The sequence below is a fragment of the Orussus abietinus genome, unplaced genomic scaffold (assembly GCF_000612105.2).
Source record: "Orussus abietinus isolate OABI.00-Male unplaced genomic scaffold, Oabi_2.0 scaffold28, whole genome shotgun sequence".
NCBI classification, from domain to species: Eukaryota; Metazoa; Arthropoda; class Insecta; order Hymenoptera; family Orussidae; genus Orussus; species Orussus abietinus.
In genome coordinates, this window is record NW_019394431.1 from 995,920 (window position 1) to 1,015,661 (window position 19,742).

Here is a 19,742-nt window from a genome sequence, read left to right on the forward strand (position 1 = left end):
TCGAATTTGAACCATAATCTCTGATTCGCCGAATACCGCTAATCCTCCCTTCCATGATTTAAATACGCAGTTTCTCCGCCCCCAGAAGTGGGGATAAAGGAAATATGTCGCAGCAGCGGTGAGTTCGTAAATGTTAGGTTATGTTCCGTACGTGAGCCACTAAAGACGATAAGTCCAGTTTCCAACGGACGTCGACCAGAGCAAATAGAAAAGAAATACCTCGGGATCTATTACGTAAAGCAAATTAAGCGAAAATGTGAAAAATGAGTAGCTCACGGTATTACGGAACGTTTTTGGTGGTGAAAATGCGAGATCATTAATAAGGGTATCTTTTTCTGGTATCCGCGGGCAGGTGTCGGTCGGGAGAAGGGACGGTACGGTAATTTTCGATATACAAGGTATGTATCTTTATTTAGCAATATTAATAGATCGGAAGTGCTAGTGATCTTGTTCTTTCATATAGCGAATACGTAATTCGGTGAATAAACTCACGTGAGATGAAAGTGCGAGAAGTGAGCGCTCTTGTCAAAAATATGTAATAAACGCCCTGCTCTCACGAAAGTCACATTTTCGCTAATTTTCCATCTTCAAAATCGCCATACAATATGGTAAAATTGTCCAAAAACAAATAGAAAGTTGAAAGACATTTAAACGGTATGTTTCGCGCTATATTTTCATTGGTTAAATCGCACATACTGGCTACGTTGGGGAATGACTATGATTGGTCCATCGGAAGGGCGTAACTTAGTTGCTTAACATGATGGCGACGAGAGTTGCAGATGGCGCCACTTCTGATGGAGTCGTCCGCCTTTCTCGGTTCGTAGTTCACGGCCTGCCCCACCCCGGCTCGAGATCACAGGCGGGCGGGCGGCGGCCATATTATTAGTGAGGTGTCAGTGTTTGCTCAACGTGACGGGATTTTTGGGTGTGGATCGCGCGATTCCCGGTCACAACCTGTCCCCCGGGAACGGTGAGAGTGTAGTGCTGCCGGGCTCCCGTTAATGCGCGGCTTACGTGCGGAAGGATCCTCCTCGTAGCCGGACCAGAGTAAGTCGTGCGGTGTGTCTCAGAATTCGGTGCGATTCGCCGATCGGGCGGCTCCAGGTGAACCGGAGACGACTCTACTAGCGCTTAATAGGCTTCGAAGAACGAGTTCTTCGACGTCACGTTTGCTCGTCGGACTCTAATTTGAACTCTTCGATATCTCTCCGCAATCGGGCCGAAACTCCGAGTCCTCCAAAGGAAGATAGCCGTTTGCCGAAGATATAGGTTACCTCTAGACACGTACCCCCTGCGACGCCTCGGGGCAATTCTCAGTAGGACCCTGATTTCTCTAGCTTTTACTCTTACCAGGTCTCCGATACCTTAGGCAAACAAGACAAAACCATTTGATAACCCTCTCGATGTCTCACCTCGTACTCCAGCAGATGGGAATCTCAATATATAAATGTAAACCCGACTTGCATATGTAGGCTAATTGGTTGCGACCACCACAACCTGTCGAGACCTCCATCTCCGGCACCCGATTTGTGGTGCGAAGCTAGCCTTCGAGCGAGTCGCAGAAATACTCATCGAGGATCTCGATCGACGTTCTTCCGATATATTTCCCAACGTCTCGATCCAGAGACCGGCTCTGTGACAAGTAATTTTCTATTTGCAGTGAAACAGAAAGCGTGCTTCGGTCATTGACGAGGTTATTCAAGTCGAGGGAGGTGCGTTAATAATTCATTGGTTGCACCTTCGGAACTAGATCCACGTAGAGATGAGGTTTTTCTCGAGTCGCTTCGAGCGGAAGCTGTTACATCGATCGCTCGGGCAGCATGCGAGGACTTTGCGAAACGCACAGGTAGTATGACGGATAACTAGACGACGTTAAAAGCCAGGTTTGTTACGAAAGTCGGGTGAATTCCGCGGGAGTCGTTTAAGCGCCGAAGCGATCGCTCGTCGTTGCGAGCCGGGATTTCGAAACGATGTCGCAACGGTACGCGTACCGTTTCTCCGTCGATAACGTCGCGTAGAGGTGTCTCGCGGCGAGCCGGGAAGATCGTGCGGTGCGTAACGGTGATCCGTGTCATTGGAATTCCCGATGCGAAGGAAATAGCTTAGCCTGGACTTTCTTGCCCCGAGTCGGGCACGCGTCTTTAACGGTTTTCCGTCTCCGACTTTCCGGTAACGAGAACCTCCTTCCCCTTTTCCCCGAGCGCGTCCGCCCTAAATCTCCACGTGCTCGGTTACTTCTGGAAATCCCTAAGACTGGAGAAAAGTCTCATAATCGAGGCGTTACCTCGCATCGCCGGTTATGAAAAATCTACGTGGGATCTGAGATTGATAAAAAGTGGGCAGACTATCGCTCGATCAAGCTTTACGTCGACGCGGGCTTTACGCACGGAGGTCGTGTCCACAGTTTCGAGCGCCACGTGCGACCTTGGAGGAGAAGATGAACGGTTAGGCGAATCGCTCGGGTAGATTCGCGATTTCGCGCGTGCCGCGGTACCTGTGCACCCGAGGCTCGTTTAATTCCTCGCTAGCCACGTATTACGTCCTCTTCTTCTTTTTTTAGAACCTTTCGATCCATTCAGTGATTTATCTCAAGACCCGTTTTTTTCAGCGAAGCCTCATCCGGTACTTCGACGTTTCCTCGAAGAATCGCAAACGGCACGGAATCCCGTCCCGAGAATTTCCTGGTGAAGCGGGTACTCGAGTGCTCGCGTTGCTCCTCTTCAACACCTGTTTCCATGCACGTGGAGAAGACACGAAGACCGATCCCGAGATATCCCCGCAGTGATAGGCAACGTCTTCTTGGATTCATATTTCTATATCCATACGTTTGATACCCTGAAATGTATGAATGCTTTGATACAAATCCGAGAAGACGTTATCTTCTTCACTTTTCCCTCGCGGATCGCGGTTATTCGAAATTTCCGTAACTGTTGGCACGTAAAAGTCCTGCTGGTTCCTCGCTTGGACCGGGCTTTACCCTTTTTCATTTTATTTCCTTACAATGAACGGTGCCATTTCATTGATGCTACTCGTGACCGCGTACACTTCTTCCTGCCGTGCGGATTGGAAGTTACGGGGAGCGCGCACGAACCGCAGAAACATACCCGACACGTAATCGCACTTTAACGTGGCACGAGACCTTCCATTGGTGGTCTCATATGTGTGCACCGACTTATGCGTGTACAGTCGTTTAGGGACTAGGCGCATTTCGCATTTTCCTCCTTCGAGGAGAACTCATCCGATTTATTAGGCCGGCCCTATCAGCAGTGTTGATAACACGCAGCTGCTCGACGCATGCGTTTGGCTTAACTCTTCCGCTACGGGAGATTTTAATGCCTCTCGCTCATTAAAGAGTGCGAGAGGGTACAAATGTAGAGGTAGTGTTTTTACATTTTTGTTAGTACGAGGTTGCCACGTCGATGGACATTTTCGAAACCGTAAATGCTAATGGTACGTTACGAGCGAAAGTATTCCCGTCTATAGGCGCCAGGAACGAAATGGTTAATGAGAACGCTAGGTGATACCGCTACGTTCTAAGCGGATCTCGGTTATGTGGATTTGCATTACGATTAGTCTCCTCTTCGTTATATCCTCGAGATTTTGGCCGAGAAGTCGACCAAGAATATCTGGGCAGGAAGTGGCGGTTCTAAATTAAGGGATTACTCTCCTCTTAGAGCTGGTGGACGTATCGGGACGTTCGAATGATTCCGTCATATTTCTACGGCCTTTTCCTCAAAAGTTACTCAGCGTAGGCGGTCGCGGTCGGTTACTTTTAGACTCTGCTTGTTGTTTTGTTCTGCTCGTTACTGGGTTCTGTAAGAGTAGGATTTTATTAACGAGTTAATGGGACTCGGATGCGCCGATGCAGAGCGGACTTGGCGGGATTTCATCGATTTTCCTGTCTGGTTTGAACTCTTGTCACTAGAGCGTTCGCTCGTTTATTCGCATATTTGCATATTCGTATATTCGCATATTCGCATATTCGCATATTCGCATATTCGCATATTCGCATATTCGCATATTCGTATATTCGCATATTCGTCTATTCGTCCATTCGTCTATTCGCTTTTTCGTCCATTTGCTCCCACCGCGGTGTTTCCGCGTGTCCGGGTGCGTAACGCCCGTAAATGTCGCGATATAGGAAAGTGATTCACGGGAGTTTGCGGCGGCACTCGCGAAAACCCCGCCGACGTCTCAATGCTGGCCGCGACTCGGCGAGGCCCGAGCGTCCCTCCCCGCGGTTCTCACGTGTGGTCGCTTTTCTTTCTGCTCCAGGCTGACTGTTTAACCGACCAGGACCAGAGCAGACGCAGCCGCCAAGATGCCGAAGTCGGTGAGTCCGTGCACCCTGGGGCACATTTCACGTCGAGAAGTCTCACCTAAGCTCACCAGAAGGCGACCACGTGATGATGTATCATGGCGATATGTAATCGAATCCTCTAGCTTTCGTATATCGGTTAAATACATAAAATCGATTTATGCGGATATATCGCGAGGATTCATCGTCACGTGGTATGGAGTCATCTAAGTGAACGCCGGATATATGGGAAAAAAGGAATATACCTATCTCGTCGCATCGTGGCTACTCGTCGAGCGTCCTCTAGCCCGGCTTTCCGTTGAATCCGGCTCGCGCGGCGCTTCCCCGACGCGTGCGCGCGCACCCGGTACCGGGCTCGCCTCCCATTGGCTGGCGGCCAGGTCACGTGGTCGATTCTCCCCGACCCTCCCACTGCCGGTTCCCAGATCTCGGCGCGGGGGTAGAGCGAGACGGATAGAGGGGTTAGAGGGGAAGGCGCCGGTTGCACTTGGCCCCGCGGGCCATTGTTCGACCCGCGTCGGACCCGGTGGGACCGAATTCCCCCCCCCCAGCAAGGACCTCTATAGAGGGACTACTTTACTCGAGATCCCCGATGCAACCTTAAACCGTATATATTCTAGACTTTGCATCGCAGTGGAGGGGGGGAATGTACCACGTGAGGCGGCGACCGCACGGTTTTAAGGTTATATGCAAGTGGCGTCACAGTGGTCTCGTTTGTGACACTTTTCTCCGAACTGAGGGCATCGAATCTTTTCGAAATTCACGATGCGAATGGAGATTGTATCCGGAAGGCCCCGATATCCGTGGAATTTCAATTCCTTTTCATTTGTTCATGGATATTGGCGGAGACATTTTTGGTTGTTATAAGAAAAAAAAAATTAAATTTCATGAGGGTCGGAACCTTGATTATGGGTGTACATTTTTGAGGTGTAAAATTTGAGATGCTCAATGTCAATTGTAGACGGCTTACGGAAAAATTGGGCGTGGGAGGTCCGATGCACATTTTATGTGTATATGGTGGAAGGATACAACCTAACCAGAGGGGACTTCTCGTCACGAGGGAACCGATTCCACGTAACCCCGAGTCCCGGATGCGAAGGCGCAACCACGGATGTTTCTTAATATGCAATCGCAGTTTGAGGACGGAGAATTCGAGGCTATTACGGCCAACGGGAAGGACGTCTTATGAGAGTGCCAGGTTGCGCCGGACTCGGTAGTACGTTACTCTTGAAATCCATTGCACTCGGACGTGACGAATCGGCCACTTCGTTAGCGGCCGTCCCGGTGCAACCAGAGATGCAACAGGTCCCATTGTTCGGAGGAGACGATTTTGATATCCTGGGGCCGCGAGGTGAGGCAACGACTCCCGAGGGTGCAATGAATTTCGAGAATAACGGCCAAGAGAGGCGATCGCAAGTCTCGAAGTGCCATCCTATGGTTACACGACGTCCGTACCATTTGTCAACGTTTGTCGAGACGTTGATGCGCGTTGTTAAATTATCGAGGTCGGGACTCCTTGACGATTACCTTGATTTCGGTAACTCGACGTACTCCCGGGTGATACGGTGAGACGGTGCGACTCATCGCGTTTCTCGTTTTCTAGATGAACGTGAGGGTGACGACGATGGACGCGGAGCTGGAGTTCGCGATCCAGCACACCACCACCGGGAAGCAGCTCTTCGACCAGGTCGTCAAGACCATCGGGCTCAGGGAGGTCTGGTTCTTCGGGCTGCAGTACACCGACAACAAGGGCGACCTTACCTGGATCAAGTTATACAAGAAGGTAGGCCTTCCAACGTTCTTAGAAACCGTTGGGTTCTCTCTTCTTCCGAAGTCGAGGACACGATTATCGGAGCCTGGACCTGATCGATCCCGAATATAGGGTCTAGAGGCAATATCGAGACGTCCGTTCAAATAGCACGACCTGGTGGTCGTTATAACGTAATGAAACATAATACACGGGAGAATTTAGCGCTCTTTTGTTCCTACAATTGTTCCCCGATAAGAAACGTTGCCATTACGAGGATAACGCGGGGAATGCTAGCGTTATCATCGAGCACTAAATTTTTCCGTTCATTTTATTTCATCGTGCCGGCCTTTGACGGACGTGATATCGAGACCCATCGAGTCCGATACCATGTACTGTATGGTGTTGGACACGAATGCCTTCCCTGCGGATACGGCGCCGCCAGTTTTGGACGAGAAGGCACTCCTGTCCGCTACTTTACCCTGACTCCATATATCGGCAAGGAATTCGGCTTGCCTCGGTACTGTAACCGCGCTCGTTACAGTTACCTCGGAGAAAGCGAACTTGCATGTCGTACGAGAATTTAGATTTTCTTTTTTTTTTCTCTTCTCTTCCTCCCATTTTAGTAGTAGGCTCGGAAGTTGTGGCGTGGGAGAGACGCTTGTAAGGCCCCACGAGCGATGCATCCCGTACAATTTCACGTAATTTAAAAAGTGCCCCTTGGTGGGGACTTCTTTTTTCCTGACATTGCCACCGCGTTACTCTGTGCGCGGATGCGTTAACGCGACACCCCGCGCGCCATGTATTTATTGCTAGTCTCTAGTCAATATCATGTAATTAAAAAAAAAAAATTCCCCCGAGAAATTCTGGCCTGTCTCTCACTCGGTGGGGACTTTTCTTTTTTTTTTTTCTGACACTGCCACCGCGTTTACTCCGTACGCGGATGTATTACACGAGACCCCGCACATCCCGCACACCGTGTACCGCCGTTCCCCGGGTAATTGTAGCGCGTACACGCATCCTGCTTCGGAAAGAACGACCGTGGGTTCCCGAACTCGGCCCTCGCCCCCCGGCGTGACGCACGGAGAGAGAGAGAGAGAGAGAAGCGTCTGGCGCTGAGACGAGTTCGGCCACTTATGTCATGCCGATAAAAAAGCAAAAGCAAAAGGACACGGCCGGCGACAAACGGTGATGTCACCGTGCAACAGCGGCGGCAACCGCGGTGTCTTTTAACTCGCGGTCCTATAAAAGTCCCCTTTCCGAGGCGCCGTCCGCGCTGCAGACCGCGGGACGTCACGGCGAAGAGCTCTCGCTGTATTTTCGGAACGAGGTTACGGACTGATCCTGTGGAGAGAGAGGGAGAGAGATCCGCGAACACGTGATTCGAATTACCAGGCTGAATTTTTGTGTCCAAGTGTGCACACGGTGGGGGAATTAATAGTACAAGCGTTAAAGCGTTTTTAGGGCGAACTTTGTACGAGGTTTTTTCCTTTCCTTTTTTTTTCCTCTCCCACTCTGTGCACGGGGATACGTGTAATTTATTTGTATTCCGTCCGGAGGGGGGAAAAAGTGCCCCGTGCAGAATTTCATCTCGACCTTTTTCGAGGCTGCTATTCGGGATACTTTTTGTTTCTTCAGCGTCGAGATTCGAGATCAGGAGAGGGGACTCCGCGAGTTATCTCACCGGACATATCTCGCGACGGATTGGGTCTTTTATTTATGCGTTTACACTTTTTTTTTTCTTTTCCTTTTTTACTATTTTCCCTCGTCCCCAAACGAAAGTCTGGCACGGTCGGCTGGGTTTCCACGGGAATCTTGGCACACAAGGTGGGTGTAAACCCGTTGCTTTCACCGCGAGAGATGCGTCGAGACGCGCCTTCACCTTGACACGGTGACGTCCTCGCCGTCGCGATTGGCTAGGTGTCTCTTGATTATCCTGTCCCGATAATAGAATCACAACGATTGAGTGTATACAGGATTTTTTTTTGTTTAGAAATAAGGGAGAATCCCTTGGCGGCGATAAATTTCTCTTTGAACTTTCTTTAGAATCCTGGGAATTTTTTCTATCTTTTCTTTTTTGTAGACTCTTGGTGTAATTTCCCGGAAAAGGGGGAGGATAATCGTAGGAAGGAAAAGCATGGGAACGCAGGTGGGCGACAGGTGAACTCGGGTTTCACGTAAGATAGTTTCACGGGAGGGGGAAGGAAAAGTCGATACCCCTTATCGACGATCGCTAATTCGAGAAAGCAACGAGGAAAGCGGTTCCTCGAGTTCGCTCCGGATACGAGGATCGGAGGAAGTCGGCGATTTCCTCTCGATTCCTCGTCAGGTAAATGTCGACTCTCCGTGGTGGGATAATTTGTTAGGGTGGTTTTCTTCATCATTGTCAATGTAATGAAATCGCGACAGGCCAGGCCTTGCGATCGAGGCACGTAAAAGGCGTCGCTCGTGCATAATAACTGCCTCGATAAGGAGAGACGGGAATCTTATCACCGTAGGTTGTATGTATACATGCGTATGCTAGAAGTGCTCGTAGGCGTCGAGTAGAGTAGATTTCTAGTAGAGTTGGGCTACTCCATGGTGTTTCTCTCCTGGGAAAGGGGAGACTTCCTCTGGGGGGTCATCCTTTTCCTCCGTAGTCGGTATTAATGGAAAATGTCCCCTCGACTTAAGAATGGAATTTCATGCAGCCCGAGAGCGCTATCACGAGGGTCGTTAAGAAGGAGGTGAAAAAGAAGGTTCGAAAGCTGAGGGGATGCTCCGATTCCGACACCGACGACGAGTTCGAGGACGACCTGGTAAGCGGATATCCAGGACCTCCACGTCTGATAATTCAAGGATATTCCTATACCGTCAATTTTTGACGCGGGAAATACGAGGGGAATTGATTTAAAAATTAAGAAAAAAAGAAAATCCAGGAGTCCCGGTTATTTATTTTTTTTTTGTTGGATAAGAAACATTGTATCGAGCTATCTTGAGAGGCGACTCGAACGGGAAATCAAGTCGAAACGAGCTTCCTGATTAAGTGGCGCCGATTAAATAGATCCCGATAATGCCGGCCAGAAATCCAAAGTAAACCTATTTATCCATCCGAGATAATGGCGAACCGTCGTTCCTCGATTTATTGCTGCTGGTAATTTTCACTTTTACTTTTTTTTAATTTTTTTCCCCTTCGTGGAAACCTCGGCGGCTCCATGCAAATTGAACGGTACCGGTCGTCCGGTCTTTTCCGAGGGGACTAATGACACCTGTTCAAGGTGCTCGCTCGCCAATCCAGTTATCCGTATCTGGTCTCGCTCCGGGAAACGATAATCCTCTTAGAGCTTTATCCGGGGCATTCAGGAAACATCGGCCAAAAACAATACATCCGCGCGTATTGATCCGTGCCCCGACTGGTGATCCTCTTTTCTACAAATGAATCCCCCCTCGTCGAAGGATTTGATATCAGTGACAGTTCCGCAGTTTCGTCCCAGCGATCACCGATCACGTTTATTGCGAATTATTATTCTCGAATATTTTCACCGTATCATCGTAGGACGAGGATGCAGAGATTGTTTTGAGAAACGGAATGAAATCCACTTCATTTGTACGTCGACTCGATCTCTACACCTGGGTTCACCCTTCCTAATAATTAATTTCCTTTTCGTTGTAATTATAATAAATTCATCGTCGCGACATCGCGGCAATTAGCGACGGCTTAAATGGACCGTCCTTGATTTTTTTTTTCTTCTTTATTAACTCGTTGACGTCGGTAAACCAGACGGTCGAATTGTCATAATTTGCCGAAATAAAACGGCGATTTGTTTCAATCGAACGGAGCACGTCGATGTTGGTGCGTTAAGGAGGTAATTTATTATTTTTTAATTTTTTCTTTTTTGTCGCCGTGTCGCTGCGGGTTAGTGCGCGGTCAAGGTCGTTGTAGTCGTTGCAGTCGGTGCAGTCGTTGCAGTCGGTGCAGCGCGCGATGCCCCTCGGCGGAGTCGTCGCCGACCCCGAGGAACGAGCTGGGAGTCGAGAGAAGGCAAATCCACAGGTGGTTTCTCTCTGGTAACCACGGACTATGGAATCTTGCGTAACGAGCCGACCCTCGGGCTCGCACGGCCGGCGGAAATTCCGCGTGTCATTCCGCGGCTAGTGTCACGCACGCGGAATCGCGTGCGTGCGGCCCTCGCGCGTGCGAAGCCGGCCGGATCGCTGCAGACTCATCCTTCTTAATCGGGATAAACTGTGGTTTCCTCTATCTCGCCGTCTGATAAGGCTTACCCGACGACGGAAAAATGAATCCTCGTTGAAATGGATATAAAATAAAACTCAAGATTTCTCGAGGATTTTTATGGACTTTTCAGGATTTTGGAGTTTCACTGATGATCATATTGGGGTGGCAGCTGAGTGATTGCGGATTTGAAATAAGAGTAATCTATCGAGAAAATCCGCAATCATTTAGTTGCCAACCCAATAATAGAGATGGATAAGGTGGGGGACGAGAAGTCGGAAATTTGTTTGCAAGATTTTCCAGGATTTTGCATTTTCGTCGATGATCACGATCAGTCGGGTCTTTGGCCGTGAAATTCTAATGACAACGTCGATCTTGACTGGTCGAATATCGACCCTAACGGCACTCTTAACGGATCGGATACAATCCCGCCGTAAAACGCATAGCGGAAACGGCGACGTCTCCGTTGAAGACGCTGTTCCACCCCAGATATATCGCTATTCTTATGTATGGAGACGAAGTATCCGTCGATTCGCGCTATTTCGATCTCTCTGCCTCCTATCACTGCCCGATAAGGCCTTTTCCTCGGATCTCCTTCCGGATCCAGAAACCGGCCGAGATTCCGCGGTCCGAGGGAGATACCCTAATCGTCGTCATGACTCACTCAGGAGGTTCCCGGAATAGCGCCATAAAGAGAGCGATTCCTCTACTTTTCGGGGAATTTTGTCAGATACATATTTATCACCGTTTATAAATAATCCTGACATATGTATCGTATACATGTATCGAGGGACGTTGCCACTAAATGCAGCCTTCTATCGGGGGTAACCGTGCACGCGATAAGGGACTTCGTCTGCGAGTATTCCTGTCGTCGGTATTTAATAACAATTAACCCGAGGCTAATGAAACGAGGCGTTAATTCGCGTCCGTGAATATTCATGATCCCAAGTTTATTTTCCTACGGGCACCGGGACGTTATTCCAGTGCCTTCAGGTGCACGCGAGTACGCGTGTTACGTCAAGTACGCGTAACACGACAAATTGTTGCTTCTGGCCGATGACGAGCTCTTTGGGAGCATCACGCTCGCATGGGCCTTTTTTCTCTTCCTTGTTTATCGTTTTCTTAACGTCGCCGCAGCTAATGGATGCGCGCTCGTCGTCGGTATTGTTTATTGCCGGGATCGCGTTGACGATCGGCATTGATGCGACCCAATTGATAGCCGATAATAGGAGGGAATAATGAGCCGGACAATTGCCGAGGACGAACGCGCACCCGTCGACTCGATCGACGAGGTACTGCCTCGTATTCTCTAACTTTTATCATATATGTCCATTCTATGAACGCATGCCCACCGGAATACTAACAACTGGAAGAGTGGACTTCCGTTCTTGTCTAGGGTAAGCCTAAGAAAGTATTAATCCGTTTGTGTGTATCCGTTTGTTATGTCGTTTGCATGGCGCTGACTTAACATCCAGCTCGGCCTCTATGATGCAAAGTGCATATGGTAACAGCGTTTGCTCCTATAATTAATCCTACCTCTATATAATTAATTGTAAAACCTATACCCTGAAGAAAAAAAAAAATGTTCACTGAACCAGAGACATATTTCCTTGAATGGTACACCAAAGGAATATTATTATATATTTTTTTTTTTTAATACAGAGAATAATTATTTCCCTCGAGGAAAATCGGGTAAACTGGATGCGACGTGTTTCTTCGGAGTTTTGACGATTTATTTTAGGCGGATGTAATTATTCTTTCAATTATACGTACATTTCATTGGCACTATTCGAGGGAATGTTTCTAAGGTCGAATGAATTTTTTTTTTTTCTCGGGGCATCTTGATACCGTTGGGTCAGTGCAAGATACCGTAAGTGATCTTGGTCCCGGGAATGATAAATATTAATCAGTGGACTGCTGAGCACTTTTGACGTATGGCCGAAATTCGCGACCACGGGCAGGCGATAATGGACCGAATGTCGGGTGTATATATTCTCCACTCGCAGTCGAAGGGTTAATTCATATTTTTACGATCCCTGCGAAGAAGGGAGATTTTCTTATCGGTACATCTCGAGGTTCGATTTTCACTGACCTTACGTACTTAGCAGTACTTGTAGTGCTTGTCGGTAGTACGTTGTAATTAAGTATTTATATCGAGGTATCACTTTCTTTTTTGTTTTTTTTTGGAATGGTACAGCTGTACCCTCCGTAATTATTCGCGCAGTTTCCGAGGGTCCTTGGGAAAAAGTCGGGCAAAAAAGCCGCCGCGTCTCCGCACACGTTTTGCGGCCGACTCGCGTAACGGGCGTTTCCGCTTCGCGGATTCTCTCGTATATTTTCGCAAATAATGGCCTAGTTCACACCAGACCGCTTATGGCTTGCAGACGCGAAATTTGCATCCGCTGGCTAAGACTTCCTCCATTGTTCTCGCGTATCCGTACGAAGGCGTGGACGGAAGGATTAAAATCTCTCGCCTTTCTTTGGACCTTAGCCCGACGATGATTCTTCTGCCGATCGTCAAGATGTACCTGTAAATTAAACAGAATAAATAAATTAATGATTCCGGGATGTCATAGCGATCCATAAAGAAAATAAGTAGAGCGGAACAGTGTGACCTAGGTCGGTGCCGTGCCCCAGGTCATGGTCGGGCCTCGATAAAGTGATCTTCTCGATCGATTCTAGATCGCATATGTACCCCTCGATCGAGAGATGAACCCTTGGCGAATGATTGCAGGTGGTTCCCTTCGACCTGCGAGCGATTTGGCACGTAAGGAAATTTCCTTGATTGAGACCGAGTGGCGTTATCTATTTGTGTTCACCCTTTCCGTGTTCACCCGACAATTTCGTGGAGACTCGAAAACGAACGAGATCACGACACGGCACCTTTTTAAATCCCACCGACGTCTAGCGACACATCAGCGACGTTTAATTGCCACCTACGCTGTCGTTTTTATAATCCACCGTTTCGTAAACATTTAATTTTGCAATATTTCCTTGTCGCCATCTCTTGCACGTGGCGGGCTTTTTGAAAGGGGAGATTTCCGTGGGATTGCGATATCTTCGTTCCGAGGATGAGAAGAGTTATTTCCGTGGTTTTTTTTCCCCTTTCTTTTTCGCATCAGAGGGGAGCGCGGTTAATTTGAATTTGAATTTTTATGTACAATCGCTCGGCTCGCGGGCTCCCATTTTTGTGGCGGAATTACGTAAGGAGCAACGCGTGTGCCTATCGGCAATTGTGAGAAATTATGTCACTGGCATTGAACCACGGGGGTCAAGGCGACCCTGTCGAGGAGAGTTTCCTGGCCAACATCTGCGAGATACAACCCGAGCAGGACTAGATGCCGATTAAGCCTGCCCCTAGGATATGCCGAGATGGAATAAAATTATTCTGCAAAATGTAGCATTTTGCCGTTGCAATAATTCTCCTGTAGTTTGACAGTAGAATATCCTGCCAATTGTTCTCAAATTCTCCACTGTATTTTTTTTTTGCCTCTTTTTGTTTATCCAACCCTATTGTGTGAGAGATTTCTTTTCTTAATTTAGTTTGCACGTTTCTTTTATTTGAGTATTTCAAGAAGATGTATCGAGATGTACCCATAGACGGGTTCTGTCGTAGACTCGGCACTCGGAGTCGTTCGAGCACTGATAAGCTCGTGGTGATTACAGGTGATGAACCAGGATGTGAAGAAGGAGAACCCCCTGCAGTTCAAATTTCGTGCCAAATTCTACCCGGAGGACGTGGCCGAGGAGCTCATCCAGGAGATCACCCTTCGTCTCTTCTACCTTCAGGTACTGAATCGGTGAAATTATTCGTACGTGAAATTATTCATACGTCCGTATCGTCACTTATTTCGGGACGAGGCAGGTACGCGGTGCCACGTATCAAAATATCGAGCGATAAGATTGGACAACAATGTCGGAGCGGTTGATCAGCGCCGATTAAAGTTTGGGTTAATCGGGCGACTTGGAGTCGGTCGAGGGCAAATCACGTAAAGGTGATGAACCTGGGGGTCGGGGAGAGCGTAATCGAGAGTCATCGACCATGTTTTCCAGATACGATAGCTTATCTCGTGGGAGGTACTTCCGAGTACATTTTAAGTTTTTGGTCAATTACGCTGCGTAATTTTCTACGTCTTCCCGAGTTACATTAGGGAACGATGAGATTATTTTACAAGGGAATACTTGGTCAATGAACCGAATGATTTTTTCTTTTTCTTTTTCTTTCTCAGGTGAAAAATTCCATTCTTACCGACGAAATCTACTGTCCACCCGAGACCTCCGTTCTTCTGGCCTCGTATGCGGTCCAGGCTCGCCATGGTGACTTCCAGAAGGGAACCCATACCGCAGGGTTCCTGGCGAACGACCGTCTGTTGCCCCAGCGTGTCATGGACCAGCACAAGATGAGCAAGGAGGAATGGGAGACCCCCATCACCAAGTGGTGGCAGGAACATCGCAGCATGATGCGCGAGGATGCCATGATGGAGTACTTGAAGATCGCCCAGGTGTGATAAGAGACGTATTCGAATATCCCTGGTCGTTTTTGATAAATGTAAATTGTACGGGGGAGATCACACGAGCCTATCTTCTTGGCCAGGACCTTGAGATGTACGGCGTTAACTACTTCGAGATCCGCAACAAGAAGGGCACGGATTTGTGGCTGGGCGTCGACGCCCTCGGTCTGAACATCTACGAGAAGGACGACAAGCTGACGCCGAAGATCGGCTTCCCGTGGTCCGAGATACGGAACATCTCGTTCAACGAGAAGAAGTTCATCATCAAGCCTATCGACAAGAAGGCGCCGGACTTCGTCTTCTTCGTCTCCAGGGTCAAGATCAACAAGAGGATCCTGGCACTCTGCATGGGCAACCACGAGCTCTACATGCGCAGACGTAAACCCGACACCATCGATGTTCAGCAGATGAAGGTGTGCCTTTTGGCTCGGTCTATCGATAACTATTGTTGATAAGTCAGAATCTATCGTTTCACTTTCTATCCTGTGATGTTTACTATATTTGCTACTACTGATTGCCGTGATCTGAAACAGTTCTGAGGATGCTTCGCTTTGTTGAGTACCAGCCGGGTGTTGATTATGGAAATGTGGGAGAGATGAGAAATATTGAATTGTCTAGGCTCAAGCTCGAGAGGAGAAGATCGCGAAGCAGCAGCAACGGGAGAAGCTGCAGCTGGAGATCGCCGCGAGGGAACGGGCCGAGAAGAAGCAGCAGGAATACGAGGAGAGGATCAGAGACATGGCCGAACAGATGGCCAGGCGGCAAGCCGAATTGACCGAGGCGCAGGAAATGATCCGAAGATTGGAGGAGCAGTTGAAGCAGCTCCAGGCAGCGAAGGAGGAATTGGAGAATCGCCAGAAGGTTCGCTTGGCTTTCGCGAGGTTTACTTTCCTCGTGACGTCCTTATTTACAGAGTAGTTAATTATAACTCCGCGCTCTTTGACAGGAATTGACGGTGATGATGGAGAAATTGGAGCGATCCCACGAGATGGAGGCTGTCGAGCGAGCCAAACTCGAGCAGGAGATTAGGGACAAGCAGGACGAGGTGCAGCGCATCCAGTCCGAGGTCGAAGTCAAGGATGCGGAGGCCAGAAGATTGCAAGAGGAGGTCGAGGCCGTCAGGTAGTAACTCCAGACTTCGAGTTCCCAATCATCCCGGAGATCTTTAGATAATTACCCTGAGTCGAGGGTATTTATTTAACACGACGCCAAATTTAACAGAATGAGACAGTGGGAGGCCGACCGGGCGCTGCAGGCGAACACGACTCCGCATCACCATCACGTGGAGGAAGCCGAAGAGGAGGGCGAGGAGGAGGGCGAGGACGAGACGCCGCACGGCGACGTCACCAAGGAACTCGCCACCGACGAGTCCATCATCGACCCGGTGGAGGAACGACGTACTCTCACCGAAAGGAACGAACGTCTTCATGATCAATTGAAGGTGAGTCGCGCTCGCCGTTGCGTCTAAAAAATACATTTTCTTTTCCCCCCCCCCAGAAAGAACGGAGCATTTTTCATGACAAATCCGCATATACGTTCACAGGCATTGAAGCAAGATCTTGCCCAATCGCGGGACGAGACTAAGGAGACGGTCATGGACAAGATCCACAGGGAAAACGTTCGCCAGGGTCGCGACAAGTACAAGACGCTCCGCGAGATCCGCAAGGGGAACACCAAGCGTCGCGTCGATCAGTTCGAGAACATGTAAATTATGCCCAAACCTTTTTAAAATCCCGATCGTTACACCGTATACCTACATACCCTCCTCCCGACTCTTGTCTTTGCGTCACCGATGTGCGGTAAATGCAGCAAGTGCATTGAACGCATCGGGGACTACCGTGGACCGTACGATCGGCACGCGCGCACCGCGACGACGAGTCGCTCCTCGATCGTCGGCGACGCCTTGTTATTATTTTTTTTTTATTTTTATTTTAAATTACAATCCTGCACGATTACTCTCACGCCACGTCTTCTGCGACCGGGCCTTCGGCAGAAATGGCGGTCGATCGATTCCTAAGGAGCAGCGACGCGTCGATACAGAGATTCGCCTCGATCGTACGAGTCCACGACGTTGACGCCGAAGAGCCGTAGCTTAACGATCGGTCAAGAGACTCGGGCAACGCAGGATTAATCTGTCTTCCGTATCGTTTATAAGGTAATCGTTTAGATGCCGGGTATAACACATCGTAACGATGTATCCTGACGAGCGAGGACGCGATCTCGCGTGCTGTCGCTGCTATTCTCGTTGGGATTCTCGTTTCCTCGTCATGTAGCCGTCCACGGTGCCAGCGCTTCCCTAAGGAAAAGGAAGGAAAAAAAAAAACTATCCGTCTAATCAATATGTATGATATGTTATTTTACAACGGTGCGGTACTCGTCCGTCAAGATCACGTCTCGGGCAGTATTTTAAATGCATTTCCTCGCAAGTTCGCTTGGCCTTCGATGATGATTCGCGAGGTCGTTGGCGAGTTCTTCTCGACCGTTCGTTAAGGCGCGTTTTCTCGACAAGACGTCGGTACATCTCGTCCGTATAACGGCCGGGAGCAAATCGGCGTTTCCGGCTGGAAACGTCCTCGGATGCTGCGTCTGGCTACGTTAAGTGATATATCGGATATCAAAAGGAATTTATATATAACTTTACAACGATCCGCGGACTAGTTTGTAACGCTCTATTTACACGATTTTTGCGATGCGTCGATTAGAGCGAGTTTTATATTGAACACACTTGTGGCCTTTGATCGGTACCCGCAGGGGGAACTAGAGGTACGATATGTAACGTTAAGATATATACCGTAGGGACGTCCCTTCGAAAAATGTTAGTTATTGAGCTCGCCTGTTAGAAGAGAGGAGCCCCAGGGAGGGGAGGCTGAGAAAGAGAGTAAGAGAGAATGGGCGCGTAAATGCACGTGAAAATGGGAATGTTAGCTGAATGACGATGCGCGGATGCAAGTGAATGGGGGACCGCGTAAGAGAGAGAAAGAAAACGACGGGCTTGAAAGAAATAGGACGGAGAGGGGGAGACGGAGAGGGAAAAAGGAACGGCAGGCCTGGGATGCCGTGTGTTACTTTTAAGCCAGTTTTTCTTTTTAAGGAGGAAACCTAGGAAGGCGACCACTAACGACACTTAATCCCCAAAAGCTGCCAATCTTTGCCGCGCGCGAATTAAGGGTGTTAACACGGGATGGGGACATCATTTTCAAACATACGCGCGATTTCGGAACAAACGTGGGGAGTGAGAGAAATGAAAAAGAGGAAGAAAGATTAAACTAGACGGCAAAAACATGGAAATCAATTAATCGATTCATTTTTATTACCGTTTTCATTGTGCACTATTTATCACCATGCGGAGAGGGAGAGAGAGAGAAAGAAAGAGAGACGAGGGGAATATGAAATTAGACGGCAAAACATGGAAATTAATTAATCAATTAATTCTTATTACCGTTTTCATAATACACTATTTATCACCACGCGTTACAGCCACGGCAACAACAGAAGGAATTACGATAGATATTTTTTGATTATATTTAATATTAATATTTACAAATTAGTAGCGTTATTATTATTATATTATTAATATTAATATTTACAGTATAGTAGCGTTATTATTATTAATTAATTAATTATTATCATCAGGATAATATTAAAAAGTGAACTAAAGCAGAGCATTTTATAGTCGTCCATTTCTACTGATGCTGAACGGCGATACTTACGTATACGTGCGACAATTCGACACGTGGCGGGATTAGGACTCGCAAAGGTAGAAACCGAACTCGACAATAGAGAGGTCTTTTGCAAACATTCCATAGCCACACGGTGTTCTCGAACTTGATCCGGGTCCTTTCGACCCCGTGAAATTCCGAGCTTAAACTCGATCGATTATTCGATGGAGGAGGCCTACTATAACTCGATGCAATAAAGGATTATCTACATCTCGGTTGAAATTGCCTAACTAGTGTCCGGTTGATTTTTCGGTTTCGCACAACTACTGCACCGCGAAACGATACCTGGGAAACTCTCGTTCCCCGTTTTCTTGGGAGGTGCTCCCGCGTTAATTGTCATTGTTGCGAGACATGCCGTGGGCCTTGTCGATATATCAATTGCAAGTGTTCGGTCAGGTGTGCGTGTCTGACTCGGTCGTATGAGATGTTCGCATTTAATCCTGAATTAGGAATTGCGCAGGACGTGGGACTTCTCTGTACGAGGAGAATGTCGAGGTTTTGTTGGGGTGTATCGCTTGAGAATTTACACAGAAGGTACAGAGAGGTCCAACGCGTAACAATGTGGTGATCACGGATAAGGACAATCGGTGCAAATGGCATTCAATATGTAACGCGGTGCTAGAGCGGTTTTATGGTTCTTTTGTGGCTAGGTAGATGAAGACAGAGGAGGGATTTCTTTTTTAGAGTATTTCCTTTTAATCGTATCCGTCTTTTAAGAACGCATGTCGGTTCTCGAGCACCTCCGGCGAACTTCTTCACCCCTCCCCTCGATTGAAATTCTTCGTTTCGTTACCTTTAATCGGGCGTTTGATAACAGGTCTGTAGTAGCAGTATTATTATTGCGTTGGGTAATTATCACACGGAGCGATTCGCACGACCGTAGAGACACGCGGGTACCATCGAGCCGCGGAGAGACACGTAGATACTGTATATTAATTCGAAACTGTTGGTGCGAGGACATATGAGAAAAGCTACTTATATACTTTTGCTGAGAAAACTAGACACTGTTTAAATAAAAATTATATCTTATACCGTGGGGCTAGTTTTTTACCGGCCCTCGTGCGATAGCGTTAGAGGTATCTCCTCGAAATGCGGGGTAGTCGGTTCTTTTGAGATGCGAAAGTGCTGGAAATGTCGGGGCACTTTTTAACGGTGCAGACACGATAAGCGGCTCCCTTATCACGGAATGCATTCTTGCGATTTCCAGATTAAGAGCTATGCTCGGTCTCGGGCT

The 19,742-nt window shown here is 48.3% G+C and overlaps 1 protein-coding gene across 1 annotated transcript; it reads left to right on the plus strand.

The window, feature by feature from the left end:
* Positions 1-877: 877 nt before the first annotated feature.
* Positions 878-19,537, plus strand: LOC105701162 (moesin/ezrin/radixin homolog 1). The gene is made up of 10 exons (XM_012427622.1): positions 878-1,047; positions 4,276-4,333; positions 5,922-6,101; positions 13,945-14,067; positions 14,508-14,780; positions 14,873-15,202; positions 15,408-15,650; positions 15,736-15,911; positions 16,011-16,230; positions 16,333-19,537. Exons 2-10 carry the CDS (start codon positions 4,322-4,324, stop codon positions 16,495-16,497), a joined length of 1,722 nt encoding a protein of 573 aa, XP_012283045.1. The 5' UTR covers positions 878-1,047; positions 4,276-4,321; the 3' UTR covers positions 16,498-19,537.
* Positions 19,538-19,742: the final 205 nt, after the last annotated feature.